This window comes from Mustela nigripes, chromosome 15 (genome assembly GCF_022355385.1).
Source record: "Mustela nigripes isolate SB6536 chromosome 15, MUSNIG.SB6536, whole genome shotgun sequence".
NCBI classification, from domain to species: domain Eukaryota; kingdom Metazoa; phylum Chordata; class Mammalia; order Carnivora; family Mustelidae; genus Mustela; species Mustela nigripes.
In genome coordinates, this window is record NC_081571.1 from 30738821 (window position 1) to 30759554 (window position 20734).

Below are 20734 nucleotides of genomic sequence, written 5' to 3' on the forward strand. Positions count from 1 at the left end.
GTTAATGGTATTTTTTCCTCTTAACTAATTTACCAAGGCAAAGTAAGATTTATTCTAGGAATGTGAAGGTGACTGACTATATATTATAACTTTTTATATCTTTTCACTACAGGATAGGTCATGAAAGAAAATCCAATGGACCTCCTCTTTAGCTATTAAAAAAAAAGGCATTGATAAATTTTAATCTCTGTTACTAATTTAAAAATAACAAAAACAAATACGGTGAACTAGAAATTTAAAAGGTTGTGTTAAGATACATGCAGTCAGAAAAGAAGAATCAGAAAAGAAGAATCATAACTTTTAAATCCAATCAGTATTAAGAAAGAAATGAATTAAGCATCCAATTTAAGAACTCAGAACATGAACCATAAAGGATAGTGAAGGCAGCTTATCCTGCACAATAACCGACATTAACTCAATGGTAAAATACTATAGCAGTGAACAATATTAGGACATCTTCAACTCCTACTACCAACCAGTATCCGGACCTGGAAATTCTAACCTAGTTTGTAAAGTTATTTGATGGAAAACTATTTTTTTTTTAACTTAAAACTCTTAATACAGTATGGAACAAGATTTGGGAGTTATCATAACCAACTTGATAGGACAAAAAAAAAAACAAAAAACGGAGCTTTTCTAATTACTGAAAATAAGTAAAACTATTTTTGGGTGAGAACAATTTGCCTGCACAACCTGAGGGAATCAACTGAAAAATGATTAGAACAAATGGAATTAAATTAAAAAGTTAAAAATACAGCAGGAATCAAGAACTTTCTCAAATATTAGCAAACATCAATTAAAAAATAAAATGGAATAAAAAGGCCTTATCAAAAAGATATGTAACTTGCATATGTGACTTGCAACCATGTAAACGCAGTGTTCAATTTTTAAAAAAATAAACAAGCCAAAAAAACTCCCAAAATCTCCTATTATCTGTAAGTGTCAGTTTGAATAATGTAGAGATGGATGTTGCTCCTGCGTGGTAAGATTCGATATTGTAGTAACTGTAGTTCTATCCATATTAATTTGTGAGATGTGTGCAATTCCAATAAGATTTTCAGGGGAATGAGGTGGTTTGAAAAACTATTCCTACATTTCAACCATGAGAATAATCACAAAATTAAATAAGAAGCTTTACAAAAATATGGATAATAATTTGTGTGTTTGCTGGGGCAAGGAGAGTATACAGAATTAGCTATTAAAAAATACCTCAAACACCCTCATACTGCCGTTTGTAAGAAGTGAACTGAAAAGGACTCTTTGACAACATCAAATGAGAGTTTCCAAAATGTGAAAGTATTAGATATAAAAGGTCTAAGTTTGTTCTGCAGAAATAATCAGAAATCAGAAATGTACATAAGATGTACATATAACATTGTGGTTTTTAAAAAATATTACTGGAAGGTTTGAAAGTTTGTTCAAGGATAGAGGATTGAGGATTTTGAAGTTTGGAATACCATGCAGCAACTGCTACTGTGTCTGAATGATACAGGCATATGATCACCTATATAACAATGAAAAAAAATTATAAAATAGACTCCAGGCAAGTTCTGAAACATGCCCCTTCTTATTGTGCTCTGTGGAAATTACTTCATCCCTCTAAGCCTTATTATGTATGATAGTTATTTACCTCATGATACTGATTCTAGGACCAAATGAGAGAAAAGCTTGTAGAAAGTTTATCTTAGTGGCTGGCATGTGGTAAGCCTACAAATGTGACCTGAGCTGCTGATAAGAAGTTATAATCTGTGTGTATAAAATCAAGAAATGAAGAAATTGACATGTTATTCCTGGGTAGAGAGATTTTATGTGTGATTATTATGTCTTCCTTTACTTTTTTATTTTTTAAAAAGATTTTATTTATTTGAGAGAGAGAAAATGAGAGCATGAGCAGGGGGAAGGGCAGAGAGGGAGAAGGAGATGGAGAAGAGGGATTCTGCCTTGGGGCTCAATCCCAAGACCCTTGGGTCATGACCTGAGCCAAAGGTAGATGCTTAACCAACTGAGCCACCCAGGTGCCTCCATGTCTTCCTTTATAGTTTCTGTACTTTTTATACTTTCCACAATGAATAAGTAATTTTCAGGAGAAATCTTTTTTAAAAGAATCAAGTTGGGGTACCTGAGTGGCTCAGTGGTTAATACTCTGTCTTTGGCTCAGGTCATAATCTCAGGGTCCTGGGATCAAGCCCTGCATTGGGCTCTCTGCTTAGTGGGGAGCCTGCTTCCCCCTCTCTCTCTGCCTACTTGTGATCTCTCTCTCTCTGTCAAATAAATAAATAAAATCTTTAAAAGATAAAAGAAGAAAGTTGATAGGATGTATTTCTGGGTTGGGAGCTAGAGAGCTGGGGATTCAATGATTATTATAGCTGGAAGTCCATTTCTCTATATATTAAAATGGTAGAACTAAAATAATTAATGAATGGAGAACACACATTAATAATGCTATTTTTTACTCCCCTACTTCACCCATTAATATTTCCTTCTTTTGACTTGGTTGTCTCCTCTTAATTTTTTGAAGTGCTTTCCACTTTTTTTCCTTAGTGAATCCATCTTTGTCCTTCTGGGCAAAGATATTGCTGTGAGGAGCCCCCAAATCAGGACTTCTCTCAACTGTCCCCTCCCATAAAGCTCCCCTCGTGTATTAAAAAGCATTCAAAGAAAGGGGTCCTTTAACATCTGTGGCATCAACTCTCCTTCCACTATCCTTTCCTCTTGAGTTGAGAGACCATCCTCCCCTGGGAGAAGCTTATCCTAGCCAGGCGATGACACTTTAATGTTTACATGAAGCAGTCAAGCTGAACCATGTGGGAACACCCCTCGCTGGGATTCAGACATGATTTCAAAATGACCCTCTCTTACTCTTCAGTGACTGCATGACAGCCATGCTCTGGGGCATCCCTTTCACTCTGGCCACACCAGGTTTCTCCAGTGTCCTGCTTGCACAGACCTGGCTGTCATGTGGTTGACCCTTTGGCACACTGGACCACAGAGAAGTGCCTTCTACAACCTCGGGCAGGAAATGGTGAGCTCTCTACTTGTTGTTGTTAGCTTGGGCGCCAGTGCTGATCTTTGGTACCTCCTGTAGCTCCCCAGCCAAGCAGCCTGTCCCCTAGTGACAGCAACCCTACCTGAGGGGTGAGCCAAGGCAGAGGCATGGTTTGCTGTGTTGTCACATTTACCGATCCCATTTTGGGCAGTATTTACAGAAGATTCTGCTCTTAGCATCTCCAGGATGTTATCTTACTTTATCCTATTACTTCAGTGCCCTCTTTGAAGGCAGCTCTGTCTGAATGGAGCGAGATGTGGAAAGCAGCGAGAAGACATGGTCTCTGTCCTCTGGGAGCCTTCATGACCCAGGCATACTGTTGCACAACAATTTGCTCCTGGGTTCTCTGCACCCTTTCCACTGTAGCCTCAGGTCCTGTTGTTTGAACTGGTGTTCAGCAGTACATTTCTTTGTGCTTCGTCTTGGAGTTGTACCTGCGTCTGTCTCCCTCATTACATTATGGTTTCCGTCAGAGTGGAGCTGTCTATTTCCATCTGTACCTTCCGCATGAATCCAGGTGTCTAGAAAACAGTTGGTGCTTAACAAATTCGTGTTGAGTGGGACAGGCTTGATGGTTTCTCAGACGCTATGCGTCCTATTCCTCCTGTTTAAAGTGTTTTGATTTCCTTAATGTCCAAAGCTCAGTCCTTGGAACCAGAACAACTTATTTGTATCTGTCCAACTAGATATTGCACTTCTGGATGAAAAACCAGTAAATGAACCAAGGATATGCTTATAAGGCATGCGGACGCATCTGCAATGGCTGTCAATTCAGCAGAACAAATTAATTAGTTGAAATTATCCTTCGTGCTACCAAAGGAAAACCAGCCTTTCTCTAATAAATATGCTTTGCTAGATACAGAATAATAATCCTGAGTGCGGCATTGCCAGAGCCTCCCCTCTGCCATCTGGAGTGATGTTCCTGCATGGTGATGCCTCATCAGCTCTGTCCCGGTTTCTGCCCTGCTCTGGGTTTTCTCCTCTCCCTGTCCTTACTCTGTCATAGGATAATGTGTGTCACTCTCTCCCTGTCCTCTTTTCTTCCCACTGGGCAGTTCTTGGCTTCCTAATGGAGCGTTTTGCTTTTTAACATCTTTACATATGAAAAACTATGTATTTATTAAGATTTTTAAAAAGAGGAAAATATAAAGAATGAGAAATAGTCTCCCATGTGGAGAAACCTCTGTTGATGGTATGAGGAAGTAATGTGAGCACAAGGATCAAAAGTTAGAAAGCAAGAATTACATGCGGTGTTAAAGCTGCTTGCCCTGCCTATCCACCTTCCATGCTTCTTACCCCAGTGATAATTACAGTTAACATTTTGGTGTATGTTTTTTATAAAATTATTTTAAATGTGATACACATCTGTATATAAAAGTTGAAATCAATGTGCATGTATCTTTTCTATTTATATGGAATAGTCCCAAGAAAACTGCTCTGAAATTACTTTTTTTTCCCCTCTATTTGTCTCAGGGGAAGTTTTTTGTGTATTTGACACAGAATGTTACATTAGTTTCAAGTGTACAACTTAGTAAATTAACAAATTTATACCCATGCTAGGTTCACCACAGGCGTGGCTACCATCTGTCCTGATACATCACTATCACAATATCATTGACTGAATTCCTTATGCTTTGTTTTTTATTCCTGTGACATGATTATTCATTCCATTACTGGAAGCTTTCTCCCATTTTGCCCAACCCACCACCCTCCTCTTCTCTGGCAAATGCTCAATTTGTTCTCTGAAACTTTTATTACTTAATGTATCTTAGTGATCCCTCTACTGGTGCCTCCCCTTCTCTCCCATCTGCCTTATTCTTTGTATCTCCTGCATAGTATTCCATTGTGTAAATGCTTTAACTTACTGGTACAGTTCCTTATTAATGGACACTAAGACTTACTCTTGATCTTACATTTTTCAAAAATTCAATTATGTAAGTTCAATAGTGAACTTACATAATTCAATAATAATAATAATAATGATAATATATCCAACTGTAACTATTCCTATATGTGTATCTCTGAACAGTTCTACAAAAGACATGTACATTTTACATGTTGCTGGTTGTTGCCAAATTGTCCTCCAAAAACGAAATCAGTTTTCACTAATTTAGGTATGCCACAAAAGTGCTTGACTATACTTGTTTTTCTGTTGATCTTTTCTAATTTTTTTCCATTATGATTGAAAAATTTTATCTCATTGTTCTGATTTTTATTTCTTTGATTGTGTGTGAATGTATCATGACCATTTTGAATTTATAAGCAATCTGTACTTTGTGAATTTTTCCTTCCTCTTCTTTGGTCCTTTCTGTTTGGTGGTTGTTTTTTTCTCACTAGTTTATATGAGGTCTTAACCACCTCCTCAAGCCTCCCCAGAATCTTCATCTAAAATAGCAACTGAGTCTCACATCAGTGTGTTTAATCCTCCACATAGGATTACAACTGGATATATTTTTCACTTGTTTTGGGGTTTCCTCTTTTCTAGAGTAGAAACTCTTAAGGAGAAAGGTTCTCCTCTATCTTGTTCATTATTATATCCCTGTCATAGAGATCCAAGCCTGGCTCATAATAAGCAGTCAGAAGTTGTTGAATGAGTGAAATAATAATTGAATTTGTCTATATGTGTTACAAAAAGTTTTTAAGTTTGTTTTCTAATTTTGTTTAAGCTATTAAGCTATTTTTCCCAATGAAAGCTTTGAATTTTCATACAGCCAAATTTATCAATCATTTTCCTTTATGATTTCTGAACTTTTCTTGCTCTACACCTATAAATAAATACACTCATGCCTCCTTTGAAAATTCCTGTGGCTCCATCTTTTAAGTTAAAATCTTAGACCTTGGAGCACCTGGGTGGCTTAGTCATTAAACATCTGCCTTCAGCTCATGCCATGATCTCAGGGTCTTGGGATCGAGCCCCACATGGGGGCTCCCTGCTCAGTGGGAAGCCTGCTTCTCCCTCTCCCCCTGCTTGTATTCTCTCTCTTGCTGTCTCTCTTTCTGTCAAATAAATAAATAAAATCTTAGAAAAAACTCAGATCGCTATAAAATTTATTTTTATATTAAAAATTTTTAAAGATTTATTTATTTATTTTAGAGGGAGGGAGAGAGAGAGAGAGAGAGCGCATGAGCAGTAGTAGGAAGGGAGAGGGAGAGAGAATCTCAGGCAGACTCCACACTGAGCCTGGACTCCCAAATAGGGCTCGATTTCAGAACCCTGAGATCACAACCTGAACTAAAACCAAGTGCTGGAAGCTTAACAGACTGCACCACCCAGGAGCAACCCCTCCCCACCCACACCAAAATTCTTTTAAAGCCATAACCCAGTAAGAGCAAAATAACAGGTTGGAGACTACAGCAAAGAAAAGGAACCATCAGAATTTCAGAAGCTGAACCACAGAGCTAGGGAAAGCCCAAACTTATTTGCAAGAAGTAGTAAGTTGTGAGTTGAAGCAGTCCCAATGCAGTTCTTTAACTGGGGTACCAGCTACTTTGAGGGCTGGTGTTGAAGAGACAAGGATGACTTGGAAGTCTAAAGACTTGGAAGTCTAAAGCCGTAGGACCCTTGGAGCCCCTCCCTTGCCACTGAACTTTGGAAAACACTGTAAGGATGAGGGCTGAGGATGGTGATATAGTGAGAAGGGAGGTTGGGGTTGGGATGGGGGTTGTAATAGAGCCCCAAATCTTCCACAGTAGGAAGGCAAAAGATAGTATCTTTTTTCAAAGTTAAGAAATAGAATATACATACTATTAAGAAAGAGGTAACTGACAGATGAAACCACACACATGAACTGAAAGTGATTTTGGTGTCAATGGGGGAGGATAGGAACTTCTTTTATTTTAGTGTAAGGTTTGGTAGTACTAATAAGTAGCTCTCTTACTTGGTAGCCTTTTAAAAACTATGTTCATATATTTTAGTGACAAAAAATAAAATAAAATTATTTTATGCCATTGTAGGAAAGTGAGTCTCTAGCACAAGGCTTGGCATCTACTGCATAAATGCCCATACAATGATTGAGTGAATATTAATTTATTTAGAAAACCTGCTGATTTTTTTCCTTTGGTGGTGGTGCTAGATAGTAACTGGAATTAAATAATGTGCTTTAGGGATTGATGAGTAATATATTTGTAATATCACAGTATATGAAACCTGTCTCTTTGTTTTGGGGATGGTGGAATGTTAGAAGGCCTTTAAATAAAGTTAAAAAATAAAATGTCAATCTGAACTTTGAATTTATTTTATAATTTTATTTTATTTTTTAAAAATATTTTATTTATTTATTTGACAGACAGAGAGATCACAAGTAGGCAGAAAGGCAGGCAGAGGGAGAGGAGGAAGCAGGCTCCCTGCCAACCAGAGAGCCTGATGCAGGGCTTGATCCCAGGACCCCGAGACCATGACCTGAGCCAAAGGCAGAGGCCTAACCCACTGAGCCACCCAGGAACCCCTATTTTATACGTTTTATCAAGGACATTTTGTGCTTAAAAAAAAAAATACACGTGTTGGCATGTGTTTATTAGTATTTTCTCCACTAGAAAATTCTCTGACTCAGGCCCTAATTTATGACATGGTTCTGGTAATTCTCATCCCTCTGCCTTTTCCTGTCTTTGAAAAGAGGTTAAAAAATCAGTCTGCTTCAAGGAAGGCAATTGAATACTAGAGAAATGCTAGCACCTAGTTCTTTGGCTTAACACCATAAACAGAGTAAGTTGAAGGTGATAATCTGAATGTCAGACGCAGAGATTTAGTTGTAGTAACATGATCTCACCGAAGCAACGTATCCCCTCCAGGGAGTCCAAAGTTCCGCTGATGTTAGAAGTAACTAGTCAATAATAGGTAAGTTGATTATTCTCCAGGAGGGAGGATATTTTACTAAGGGAGTTTCACTACAGAATTGAGATCAGCATTTATTTGTAAGTTGCTATACATTCGTTGGGAAAGAAATGCTAGAGAAATACCAGGAAATAGTATTGTGTGACATTTCTTGAAGAACTGATTTGATTTTTCTTTGGAAGACATAGGTGAGTTTGACTTATATTGTATTTTCTTCTGTGTATGTTGTACCTATTAGTCCAATATCTTGAGCATGCACATTGGCGTTTTAATCTTACAATTTTATACTCCCAGAGCTATTGTTTGACTAAGGTACAATTATTTTTGCTACCTAATTACATAAGAACATAATTTCACATGGAAATGGTACTTAAGTAAAAGTTTCAAAAATGAAATAGTATACCATCTCAGGTTAAATATGTAATTGATTTGGGTATCTTATGTACAATGATGTTAATTGAAAGCCATATTTTAAATTTTTTATTGTTCTTAGAGTGAATTACTGGAATTTAAGCGACAGCAACAGGAGGAAGAAAGGACCAAAACTCACCAAGCTGAACACAGGAGGTATAAATGGCTAATAAAATAAGCATCCTTGATTAAAATAACTACCTATAAAGTTTTTGCAATGTTTTAAGAAAGTACTATAATCATACTGAGTATGGTTTTGGAATCTATATTACCTTTGTAACTTTATATTATTGGGGCATGTTATGTATGTGAGGATGACAACTGCTATATATGTATACACATATACATACACATACACTAGCTGATTTTTCATACATAGACATAAAATATCCAGCTTTTCTGGGGAGGTGGCAAAAATTCATACTAGAAAACAGAATCATGCTGTCAAGCTATGTGTTTATTTAGGTGACACTTAATTTGCCTCCCATGGGACAAAGTATCATTATTTTGAGATGATCTTTTACTATTTGTACACAACTTTAGAGTAATAACTGAATTCGTATAGAGGGTGAGATACTCATACTTGAATACGAAAGGTCAGACAAGAACTATTTTATATTGACTAACATATTAGGAAAAATATCTTAAAATAGAAACCATTAAACAATTTTTAACATTGTAAGTACTCTTATTCCTAATATCAGACATTAAGAGTACCCAGTAAAATATCATGTTGATGTTCAGCCATTGCTAATAACCTCCATATCTATCATTATTCTAGGATTTTCCGGGGGGGGGGGGCGCTTGGTTTATCTGAGTTAATTGCAATGTGCTTGAGAATCTCAGAAGAATTTAAAGGGTTTCATGATCTAAGAGAGCAAATTCTTTTGAAACTGAGTGGTGTCACTTATACGTTTAACCTTCCCATTGTTGCTAATGTGTATTTTTTTAGTTGTGGTGGTTTCATTTTTTAATTGAGAATTTACAGAGTGTTAATGGAAGCTCCCAATTCTGCTGAAGCTGTGAACTATGGTTGGGTACTCATATTTTTTTGACCTGATTATTTTACTTACATAGTCAATCAAAATATTTTTAAAATGTCAATTGTGAATTTAGATGGTTTTCTCTGACTAAAAGAAAACATCAGAATTCTGATGCATTGGTTAGGCTATTTTTGGGGGTGAGAGGTAGCAATTACTGCTACCTTTTTTTTCTTATGGTTTTTCTCATTTTCTAAAAACTTTTTTTTTTTTTTGAAGATTTTATTTATTTGACAGAGAGAGCACAAGCAGGGGGACAGCAGGCAGAGGGAAAGGGAGAAGCAGGCTCCTCACTGAGCAGGGAGCCCAATGTGAGACTTGATCCCAGGATCCTCGGATCATGACCTGAGCCGAAGACAGACATTTAACCGACTGAGCCACTCAAGTGCCCCTGGTTCTTCTCATTTTCTCTTTAAAATTCTTTCTACTAAAAAAACCATTTCTTTAACACTGGTTGTTAGTAGTAGCCAGTTATTTCTCTGGATTTCTGAGGATTGAGGATTGATTAGATTGTAAAGGTTTAAGCATCTTAAAGATAGTGCGATATGTTACATTAATGGGCCCTCTTGGCTAAGAAATTCATGTTCAGTGGGCATCCAATAAAAATGCAAGTTATTTGGTAAGAGGTAGAAAGGATTAATTCCTTGTGGGAAACTTAACCCTCATTCTTTATTTCCATAATACTGGATACCTAAATCTTGGTGGGGTTATTTATTTTCTATACATTATTTTCTCTTTTTATTGATTCTAGTTAAATATAGATGCAAATTTAATCTAAGAGGAAATCTCTCCAGGTAATAACCTCAGTAACCAGTTTTGAGGTAACTGATCAAGTTTTTGAGCACATATTTTATGTTCTCAGTCAGTTTTTGAGGAGAGCATATGTTTATATTGCCCTTTAGAGTTTAAAGTAAGCTCTTGCATGTTAAATGAAAATACTCATTCAATAGCCTCTGAACGACTAAAATCCGTGACTATTCCGGCGGAGGGCAACAGCACTAACTCTGTGTATATGTGTGTGCATGCACACACACTCATTTGTGTGTGTGTGTGTAAGGGCCATAAGTTAGATTTTCTCCAGGTATATAATTTTATTAGAGTCAAAAAGACAACATGTATTCTACCATTTAGAAGTTGACATAGCAGAAAACCCAACTCTGAGTTTTGTAACGGAAAGCTTGTGGAATTCCTCACAAGCTTTTCAATGCATCCTATATTGATTGAGCCTGGCTGCACCTGAACCTGACCCATGGTAACTTTCTGAGAGAAGAAAGTTGAAACTTCAGAGAGAAAAGACAAAGCACGGGGGTCAAGGACTTGAAAAGATCTGAACTATGAGTTGAAAAGTGGAGTGAACTGAACTGATTTACTGAAACTTGAATCATCCTTAAATAGTAGTTTTTATCCATATTAACTCTTAGAAGAAAAGCCAGAGCAGTGATTTGACAGCAATAAAATGTATGTTCTTTCTAACACTAGTAAACAAATCTATAAGCTGGTACTTTTTTCTTGTCTTTGAATTCTCAATAGGAATTGAGAAAAAACACAATCTCTTTACCACCTATGGGCTCTTGTCGACCCACTGTGCTGTCATCCTAGTAACTGATGGCCAAAAGTGAATTGTACCACCTGTGTCCATGATAAGACAGTGTGTGAACGAACTGAGAGCTGTGGACATTGGGCCATTTTACAGCCTATACTCACCACCATTGGTGGTTTCTTGATGCAGCTGTAGTCACAGAAGCAGGCAGATATGGGGACCACCACGCACCTGGATGATCATTCATTCTCTTCTTACCTATCAGGACAAGGCTCTGTGAAGGTTTTGTTCTAGGCGTTGGGAATAGGCATAAAATAGCAGAGAACATCCCTAACTACATGGAAATTACAATCTGGAGAAGAGAAATAGAAGTCAACAAGTTAACAGCAAGAGTATTTCAGACAATGATATGTACTTTGAGGAGAGAGATTGAAGGTGGTAGTCCCCATAAAGAGGTAACATCAAAGGACAAGAGCCAGTCACATTGTAGATATCCCCTATTATTAGGTGTAGGAAAAAATGCAAAGGCCCTCAAATGGGAATGAGTTTGGACTTGAGTCTCAAGTGGCTGGATTATAGATGGTGAGAAAGAGAGTAAGATAAAATGAGGTTGGCAGGAGCCAGAAAATACAAGATTTTACAAGCCAGTATTTTGTTCTAAGACTAATGGGAAATCACAAGAGACTCTTAACTATAGGAAATAAACTGACAGTTGTTGGAGGGGAGGTGTTTGGGGGATGGGATAACTGGGTGATGGGCATTAAGGAGGGCACTTTATAGAACGAGCACTTGTGGTTATACACAACTGATGAATCACTAAATTCTGCTCTGAAATTAATAATATGCTATATGTTAATTAAACTGAATTTAAATAAAAAAGTATAAAGACTAATGGAAGATCATAGGAGGGTTTTAAGCAAAAGGAAGGCATGATCCCTTGTATAATTTAGTAAGGTAGTTGTGTGGAGAATGAATTACAGAGGGTGGGAGTGGAAGTAAAAGCAAGATGAGAGAGGATAGTGATTTGGACTAGAATGGTGGCCATGGAAAGTTTTAATTTTTTTATATTTTATAACATATAGGAAAGTCCATGAAATAAATATTTAGAATGATTAATTAGAGAGTGAACATTCAAGTAGCCAGCTCCAGAATATAACCACCACCCTACTGTTAACCCTTATTCTGACCTCGATGATAATCATTTTCTTGCCTTTCCTTAAGGTTTTACCTTCTATGTGTTAACCTTAATTTCTGAAATTGGTTACTGCAAGTATGACCAAACATCAGGGAAGGATATACCCATTCTTTCTTTTGAGAGCTTGAGCTTCCCTCTTTTAATATTTCCCATTTCTAATATGAATCTCTTCCCATTTTCCTTCTAATTTGCATTTATGGGGTTTACTTTAGCAAGACTGGCAGTGGGGTACAGGTCATTTGGGAGGGACATCTCCATTGCAACAATAGTACCACAGAGCTATTTTTAGTTCCCCTTCATTTTTCAGGTCTTTCCGAAGCTTCCATCTCTTCTCAGCCTCTAGATTTCGCATCTGGCAGGTCTTGGAGGGGTATGGTTGCTGGGGAATAAGGCTCTTGCAGAACTGGTAGAAGATGAAGGAATGAAGTTCTGAGTTCAGAACTGTGTCCCCTCTTGCTGGAGTCACAACTGGCGAAGGGCTGTTAACAGCATGTCATATGGCTAACGTGAAAAAAAGTCTCTACAGATTACTTCTAAACTGAAGGGAGGGAAGCAATCCTCACAGTTCATACAGCATGTTAGGTTCTCAAAAATCTCTTAACCCTGTAGCAAGCTTTCCACTTACACATATTTTTCATTGTTTAAAGGGTAAATAATGTTTTCCTGGACCGGCTCCAAGGCAAAAGTCAACCAGGTGGCTTTGAGCACTTTGGAGGCCATTGGAATACGAATAGTGGTAACAGCTGGGTGAGTTTTTTTCTTTTCTCTTAAAAAAATATCTTTCGAAGTTGAACAGTAAAAACAATGAGAATTTTAAAAATATGTTGTGGCTTTCTCCCAAGATATTATTTTTTTGTTGTGCTGTTCAGCTGTATGATGGGCAGTCAGCCAGGATGATTACTGTAAATTCCACAATAGTTTCTAGAGAGAGGGAAAAAGTCCTGGTTTCAGTGCTGGCCAATCACAATAAAAAATGACACCTGCCCTTTGTTCTCAATATGATTGCCTGGACTGTAAAGATTTTTTATCACCCCTTGCCCAGAACTACAACAAAAACAAATGAAAAAAAATTTTTCAAGAGGATTTTAAGTGCAATACGGATATAAAAATAGTAAGCATTCTCTAGTAATATATTCTTTCAGTGAAACTAGCACATCAAAGAAACCAGTATATAATTTTTCACTACAAAATGATTTTTAAAAAACCCTACAGCAAAAGGCACTTTTTGGAAATGAAATGTCCTTATGGATTTCTGTGAAGAAAACCTTGCAACTGTGTCGTAATATGTGTTTAATGTGTTTTGTGTGCACAATATATCATTGAACCAGCACTGAATCTTCGGAATGTATATAATTGCAGGCTTTGCAATGTGTACAGAATCAAAACTACACTGGGTTTCATAATTTAATTGAGACCCAAGTGCATACATACCTACTAAAAAAATGGGGCAGATAGAAATCTTTAAACTGGTAAAATACAACAAAATAATCAAGTGCTTGCTGGAAACTCTAGAGATCACCCTTAAATAAATACTTCATGGGCAAAAGATAATTTTTGAGAAAGTCTGTTGGAAATCTTATGCATGTTTTCTTGAAAGGCATTTAGTAGTTAAAATTGATGAATAGATCTCACAAATGTATATATATTGAAGATAATTGAATGTAGGCAAGTTTGCAAAGAATTTTACTGGATATGTATCCATAATGTATGCTCTTGTGTATCACTATGGAATTCAGAATAGGGACAACATGTAAGAGAGAGAAAAGAATAAAAACACAGGATTTTTGTATCAGGAGTTACAATTTATAAATTATTGACTTAAGAATATATGAGTAGGAGTCCTGTGGAAAATGGGGCATTGTGACTTGAAGACATCCACATTCATGGAATTTATAAGTTGTGAGACATGATTGAAACTTGGATTTTGGGCAGGACTTGGAAACTGTGTATTTTCTCCTCTACTTACCAACTCTCAAAATTTAGAGAGTACTTAGAAAAATAACCTGGGATTGAGGGGAAGATGATGGGAGAGAGTAAATGAATACCACATGGGCTGCTGTTAAGGGAATGAGGGTTTGGAAAGCTGGTTCACCCCTGACTATTGATAGGCCTTATGGGAGTGAGCTGTAATCTCTGCTTAGATTCTTCATGGATAAAAAGAAAGGAGTATCATTTTCTTGTGATATGAGTGAAGGTTGCTAAAGTTTCCTTAGTAGGACAGTCTTGGCCAAAGTGGTTATCAGCTCTTCCCTTACTTGAAAGAAGCAGTGACCTAAAGGTCCTCAGGCCCCCACCTCTACATCCCTATGGACATCCTTACTTCTATGTCTGCTTCTCCTTGGGGACCAGATTCTCTCTTATCTACCTACTGGGGGACTTTGTTCTAATGATATTCTTCTCTCTCCTGAATTCACCTGAACTAGAAAATTCCCATCAGCATAAAATATAAATATAAATTATATTGATACCCCTTCCCTCTTGCTACTGTCCTGTTTCTTTGTTCCTCTTTCAAGCAAAGCTTAAGAGGTTTCTATCCTTTAGTTGTCTGTAATTTCTTTCTTCCCATTTCTCTTAAACTCATTTAAATCGTGATCTAGATTTTATCAGTCCAACCATAATGCTCTTGTCATGGTCACTAATGATGTCCATATTACAAAGTTCAGTGGTTATCCATCAGCATCATTTGTCATGGTGAATCACTTCCTCCTCTCTGAAAATATTTACTTGGCTTCTGGGGAATTATTCTTTCTTGGGTTTCCACCAATCCCAGTGGCTACTCCTTTTCATTCTCCTTTGCTGAATCCCCTGCATCTTGCTGTCCTCTCAACATTGGAGCACCTCAGAGATCCACCTTGGATCACCTTCTGAAGTTTATGTTCACTTAACACCTTGGTGGCCTCATTTGTTCTCATGAATTTAAATTCCACTTACATGTTTATTACTCATACATTTCTAATTCCAGCCTTGACTTCTTCATTGACTCTAGACTTGCATATCCATTTATCCACTCAACGTCTCTACTTGCATGTCTAATGGACATCTCAACCTTAACATGTCTAAAAGTTGACCTTTGATTCCTTCTACCTGAGTGCTCCATCCACACTTTATCCTTTTATATATTGGTACAGCCCATCTCATATCACTCACAATTGATTCATCAGCAAATCTTCTTTTTTAAAATTTATTTATCCATTTATTTATTTGAGAGAGAGGGAGACAGAGAGCATGAGAGGGGGGAGGGTCAGAGGGAGAAGCAGACTCCCCACTGAGCAGGGAGCCTAACGTGGAACTCGATCCTGGGACTCCAGGATCATGACCTGAGCTGAAGGCAGTCGCTTAACCACCTGAGCCACCCAGGCACCCATCCATCAGCAAATCTTCTTGACTTCTCCTCCAAATATGTACAAACTAGCAGCTTCTCACTACCTCCACCACTATTATTCTACTTCCAATCTCTGTTAGTGCTCATCTAGATTCTTGAAATAGTCTTCTAGATGGTTTCCTTGCTTCTACACTTACCCACCTACAGCCTATTCTCAATATGAATGATCCCTTTGAAACAGAAGCCAGATCCTGTCACTTCCTTGCTTAAAGTCTTCAGGTGGCTCCTGTGACTCTCAAATCACATGGAGTAAAAACCAAAGTCCATACTGTAGCCTACCAGGTGCTTCCTTGATCTAGACCCCACTTTATCCCTTTGGTGTTCTCTTACCACACTGCCCTTCCTTCTTCCTCATTCCTCCCAGCCACATCAGCTGTCTTGCTGCTCTTTGAAAACTTAAGGAACTGGCTACTTTCACCTTATGGACTTAGCACTGGTTGCTCCCTCTATACTTCTTAATATGATTTTTTTCTAGAGATTTTTCTCGAATCTCACCTCAGTGAGATTTCTGTGGCCATCTATTTAATGCTGCCACTTGTGCCCTTATCCCTGGCTCTAGCCATCCTTTTTCTGGGCTTCACTTCTTTTTCTGTGGCACTCCACAACTTCTAACATACATTTCTAACATTATTTGCTTGTATGTATTATTTTCTGTTTACTCTTAATCTCTCTCTAAGGTATAATACACATTCCATATTGCATCAGTCAGGGCCCTTTGATTGTTTTATTCATTGATCTATCCCAAGCATACAACAGTGGTTGGATCTTAGCACAGGCACAAGGAAACAGGTGGCTGTGACTGAGGGATGGCAAAACAACAAAGATTTAGAACCAAATGATTTGATATACTGAAATGCTTTGATACTAAATTTAAAATAGCTATGTATAAAACATATGATGTAATAAATTTTGGATTTGAAACAATGAGCAAAAACAAGTGACAAAGACAACCAAGAAGATTTGAAAAAACAAACAAACAAAAAAAACAAAACAGAACTTCAAGGAAGAAAAAAACATGATCTCTGGAAAAAAGCTCACTAAATATTTGAAAAACAGATTATTCTAGAGGTCTAGAAAGCTTTCCAGATAAATGAAAAAAGAGAAAATAATCTCCAAAGAATTAAACAAGTAACTATAACCTGAATCATGATCACACACAGAAAAAAAATTTATGAATATAGGCTCATTCAGACTTAAAAAAAATCACAAAATTTTGACAGATTCAATAATAAGTTTCTTTAAAAAGCATAATATATCCTTATCAAATTGGACTTATCTCAGATGGAAGCTTGATTTATCACAAATGAATAAACAAAACAAGACCAAAAAACTGAGATGATTTACCTCCTAAATTATAGGAGAAACACCATATGATCATCTCAGTAGATACAGAGAAAACATTTGAAAATTTTCAGTACTCATTTGTAATAAAAGCTACTTGGAAAGGAGAAATAGAAAAAACATTTCTTTAGCTAATAAAGGGAGCAAAATTTATAATAGAAATATATTAAAGGCATTTCCTTTAAATCATATGTGAAGGCTGAAAGGAAAAGAAACATTTATAAATCACAGATGATACAATAACCTACTTAGAAAATCAAAAAGAATTGATATTTATGTTATCAGAATAAATAAGAAGACTACAAATTTGGTAAATTTAGGATCAATATATAAAAACTTCTATAAATTGCAAATAAACAAAAAATTAATAAAAAGATAAAACCAAAAATGCCATGACCTTTAAAAAATATATAAAGTTTTATAGAAAGATCTTAAGGAATAAATGAATGAAGTTATACCTTATTAAGGGATGGGAATAGGAATGAGCTCTCAAATAATCTACAGATTTCATTAAATTATGATCAAAGAACCAAGAATAACCAATTCACTACTAAAAATAAAGAAGTATGTATGGAGACTTGTTTAAACATTTAATACAGTCTGGAACTGGCACAAGCAGACCCAACCATTTTTGGAATTCTGACATATGACAGAAGGCAAAGCATATCAGTGGGGAAAGTATACTCTTCAACAAATATTACTGGGACAGTTGAATACCCACATGAAATCATAACCAATCAACTCCAGGTGGATTAAGCCTTATAAGGAGAAAAGAAGACTTTTCAAATTTTAGAAGAAAACAGACTATAAAATTGAGCTAGGGCAGATTTTGTAAGATCCAAAGTATAAACCAAAAGGAAATGATAAATATACAAAATGAAATATCTATTCAATGAAGGACACCATACAAAAGAAAGAAGCCACATATGAAGATTTTTACCCTGGACATGTTTTGTAAAGAACAAGTGGACAAAAGTTTAATACACAGAATGTATTTAGACTGTGTCATTTATTTAGAAGTTGACAGATGACACCTGAGCTCCCCCAGGAACGAGAGAGTTCACAGAGGGGGCTTGGAGGAACTACTGGAATCAGTAAAAAGCTGAGGAAGCAGAAAAGGAGGAAGGCAGAAAGTACAACAATGATGAAAGACAAAGAGAAAAAAAAAAACCTTGTTTCTTGGAACATCATATGAACACTTAAATAGGTCTTTGATAAGTGTATTTGTGTAGACAGACTGATCTTCATCTTTCAATCTTTTAAAAATTAAATCACATTAATTGCATATCCCTTTATATATAATTAAAAATTATTTTTACATTAAAAATTTTTTGGTTTTCTAGCCTCCTCTGCTACTCTTTTTTGATAGAACTAGGGTAGGACTTTGAAAGAATCACTTCAAGTTCTGTTTTCTCTGATACCAATAGGTGAGACTCCTTAAATGCTGTGGAAACTCTAAATCCTGTGTCTTCAAGGGCATTTGCACTTTCAACATGACCTATGAGGCAACCTGAGATTTTAGTTTCCTGGAGTGTTAGAGCAGCAATAGTCTGAATCCCAAGTGTAATGTTGCACAGCATTCTGGGAGGTTTGATGGAGACTTCTTGACCCTTTGCACAGGGTGGGGGTGCAGGGGACTCATTTAGTCTAGTTCCCTTCCTGGAGGTCCCCTTAGAAGTCACCTTTCTGCTGCATAATACAATGCCATTCTACGCCATGCATTTCCATTTAGATTGCTCTGCTTCACACTGTGTTGTCCTGTCCTTGCTGTAACTATGGAGGTAGGTGACAGTATTTGTGAATACTATTGTTTGTGACCTATGTTAACCTCTCTCTAAGAACACAGCTGATGAGCTGTCACTCAACAAGTCATTACATTGTTGACAGAGACTATTTTGTGAATCAAATGCAATGGGACTTAAAAATGAAAACATGTAACTGGGACAAATCATTAAATACAAAATAGACATTTAAGCCCAGTATAGTAAAGGGTGTTCTCTGAGGGAACTTCATTACAAAATGAATAGAGGCTTATAGAGGCTCTGAATTTGTTTTGCTGCTTATACTCATTTTTGTTCTTTTTTTTTTTTTCCAGGATGTATGAGAAATATTTACTTCATCTGTCCTTTGTCACCTGACCTTGAAGGACCTCACTTGATGATTTTCCTTAAAACTCCTTTATTTATCTTCACTGTTTTTACCTTGACTTCAGTTTCCCATCCACTCAGCTGAACAAATATTGGGGATGACCAGTTTTCCCCTGTTGTTATTGATGCATGTTTGTAGAATCTGATTGCTGAGCTCAGATGTAATTTCTACTGCCAGTGAAATGTTACACTGTTTCTCTCACTGATTTCACATCTTATTGGAAGCCTAATTACAGCAATGTTAGTAAGATAAAAAAGGAGGGAATAATTTGATAGTTTTGGGTTTGCAAGAGTTATGGGTGCTACATGCTTATCTCTCAAAGCAGCTAATTCTTATGTAATTCTCAGATAACGCTGGGGGAAGCTTTGGCATTTTTTAGATTAAGCTCTACTTAATCCAGGGTACAAACTTGAACAAAAGAAAAAAATAAATCTTTTATACTCTTTTAAATACATTCATAAATACCTTTTGAAATACTTCTGTATAAATGGTTTTTATTTTTAATGAAAAGCTCTTGGGTTGTTCTCTTTTGATGGGTCTCATTTTTATATTCTTTATAGTCTATGTAGATCAAATGTAGGACTGCAGTCACTATTAGATCTGCCTTTGGTATTGATTTACTTACTAATACTATTCCTCTGGATTTTCATAGTGGGCCAGTTAATTGCCTGAAAGGACATGGTTTGTATAAAAATCAACTAAATGGAAATATGGATACAATGTGGTTTTTAGGTGTTTTGGAAACTTGTCTTTTCTCTATGCACCCTATGTCCTATAGCTAATTCAGCAGGCTTTCCTGTTCTACTTTTATGCCCTTACCTGGTTATAGACCTGAGAGTGCAAGAGGTTGGTTTTCCCATGCTTTATGTTCTAGTCCCAACTCCATGTTATATAGAAGAGCATTACATTTAGTCTTAGAATGAAGGCTGGAAGAGCAAATAGTTTTGCAGCTAAGAAACTTAATACTATTATTTAAAATGGCATTTAACTGACATGCAATGTTATATTAGTTTCAGGTGTATACCACAGTGATTTGACATTTGTATACATTGCAAACAGATCACAATGAAGCCTAGTTACCATCTATCATCTTGCAAGTTAAAATAATAATACTTGGTATATTCCCCATGCTGTGCATTATATTCCCATAACTTACTCATTTTATAATAGAAAGTTTGTGTTCCTTCATCCCCTTCACCCAGTCCCCTACTTCTCTAAAACCTCTCTGGCAACTCTTATTCTGTTTTCTGTATCTGTGTGCTTGGGTTTTGTTTGTTTTTAGATTCCACATATAAGTGAAACCATGCAGTATTTGTCTTCCTCTGTGTGACTTATTTCTCTTAGAATACTACCATAAGTTCCATTCATGTTTTCACAAATGGCAAGTTTTCATTCTTTTTATGGCTCAGTAGTATTCCACTATACATATCTACCACATTGTCTTTAGCCCATTCATTCACTGATGGACATTTAGGCATTGTTTGCATATCTTGGCAATGGTGAATAACACTGCAATGAACAGAGGGGTACCTATATCTTTCCAAATTGGCGTTTTTGTTTTCTTCAGTTAGATACCCTGTAGTGGAATTGATCATATGGTGGTTTTATTTTTTAAATTTTGAGGAAACTCCACATTGTCTTCCATAGTGGATGAGCTAATTTACATCACTACTACCAACAAAGGTCTCTTTTCCTCACATCCTTGCCAACGCGAATTTCTGGTCTTTTGGTAATGGCCTGATGGGTGTAATGTGATTATCTCTTGCTGTTTTGATTAGCATGTCCCTAATGATTAGTGAT

At 36.6% G+C, this 20734-nt stretch overlaps 1 protein-coding gene across 3 annotated transcripts in view; it reads left to right on the forward strand.

Annotated features, from left to right (window-relative positions):
- The window catches only part of EPSTI1 (epithelial stromal interaction 1), an 83145-nt gene extending 63735 nt beyond the window's left edge, over positions 1 to 19410 (forward strand). For 2 of the 3 annotated variants that reach the window (XM_059377766.1, XM_059377768.1), the window contains 2 exons: positions 8371 to 8444; positions 12711 to 12834. In XM_059377766.1, coding sequence (XP_059233749.1) covers positions 8371 to 8444; positions 12711 to 12834 — 198 coding nt within the window. Of the gene's footprint in view, positions 1 to 8370; positions 8445 to 12710; positions 12835 to 18881 lie in introns of those variants that run through there. The other variant, XM_059377767.1, reaches the window with a different exon arrangement.
- The last annotated feature ends 1324 nt before the right edge of the window (positions 19411 to 20734 follow it).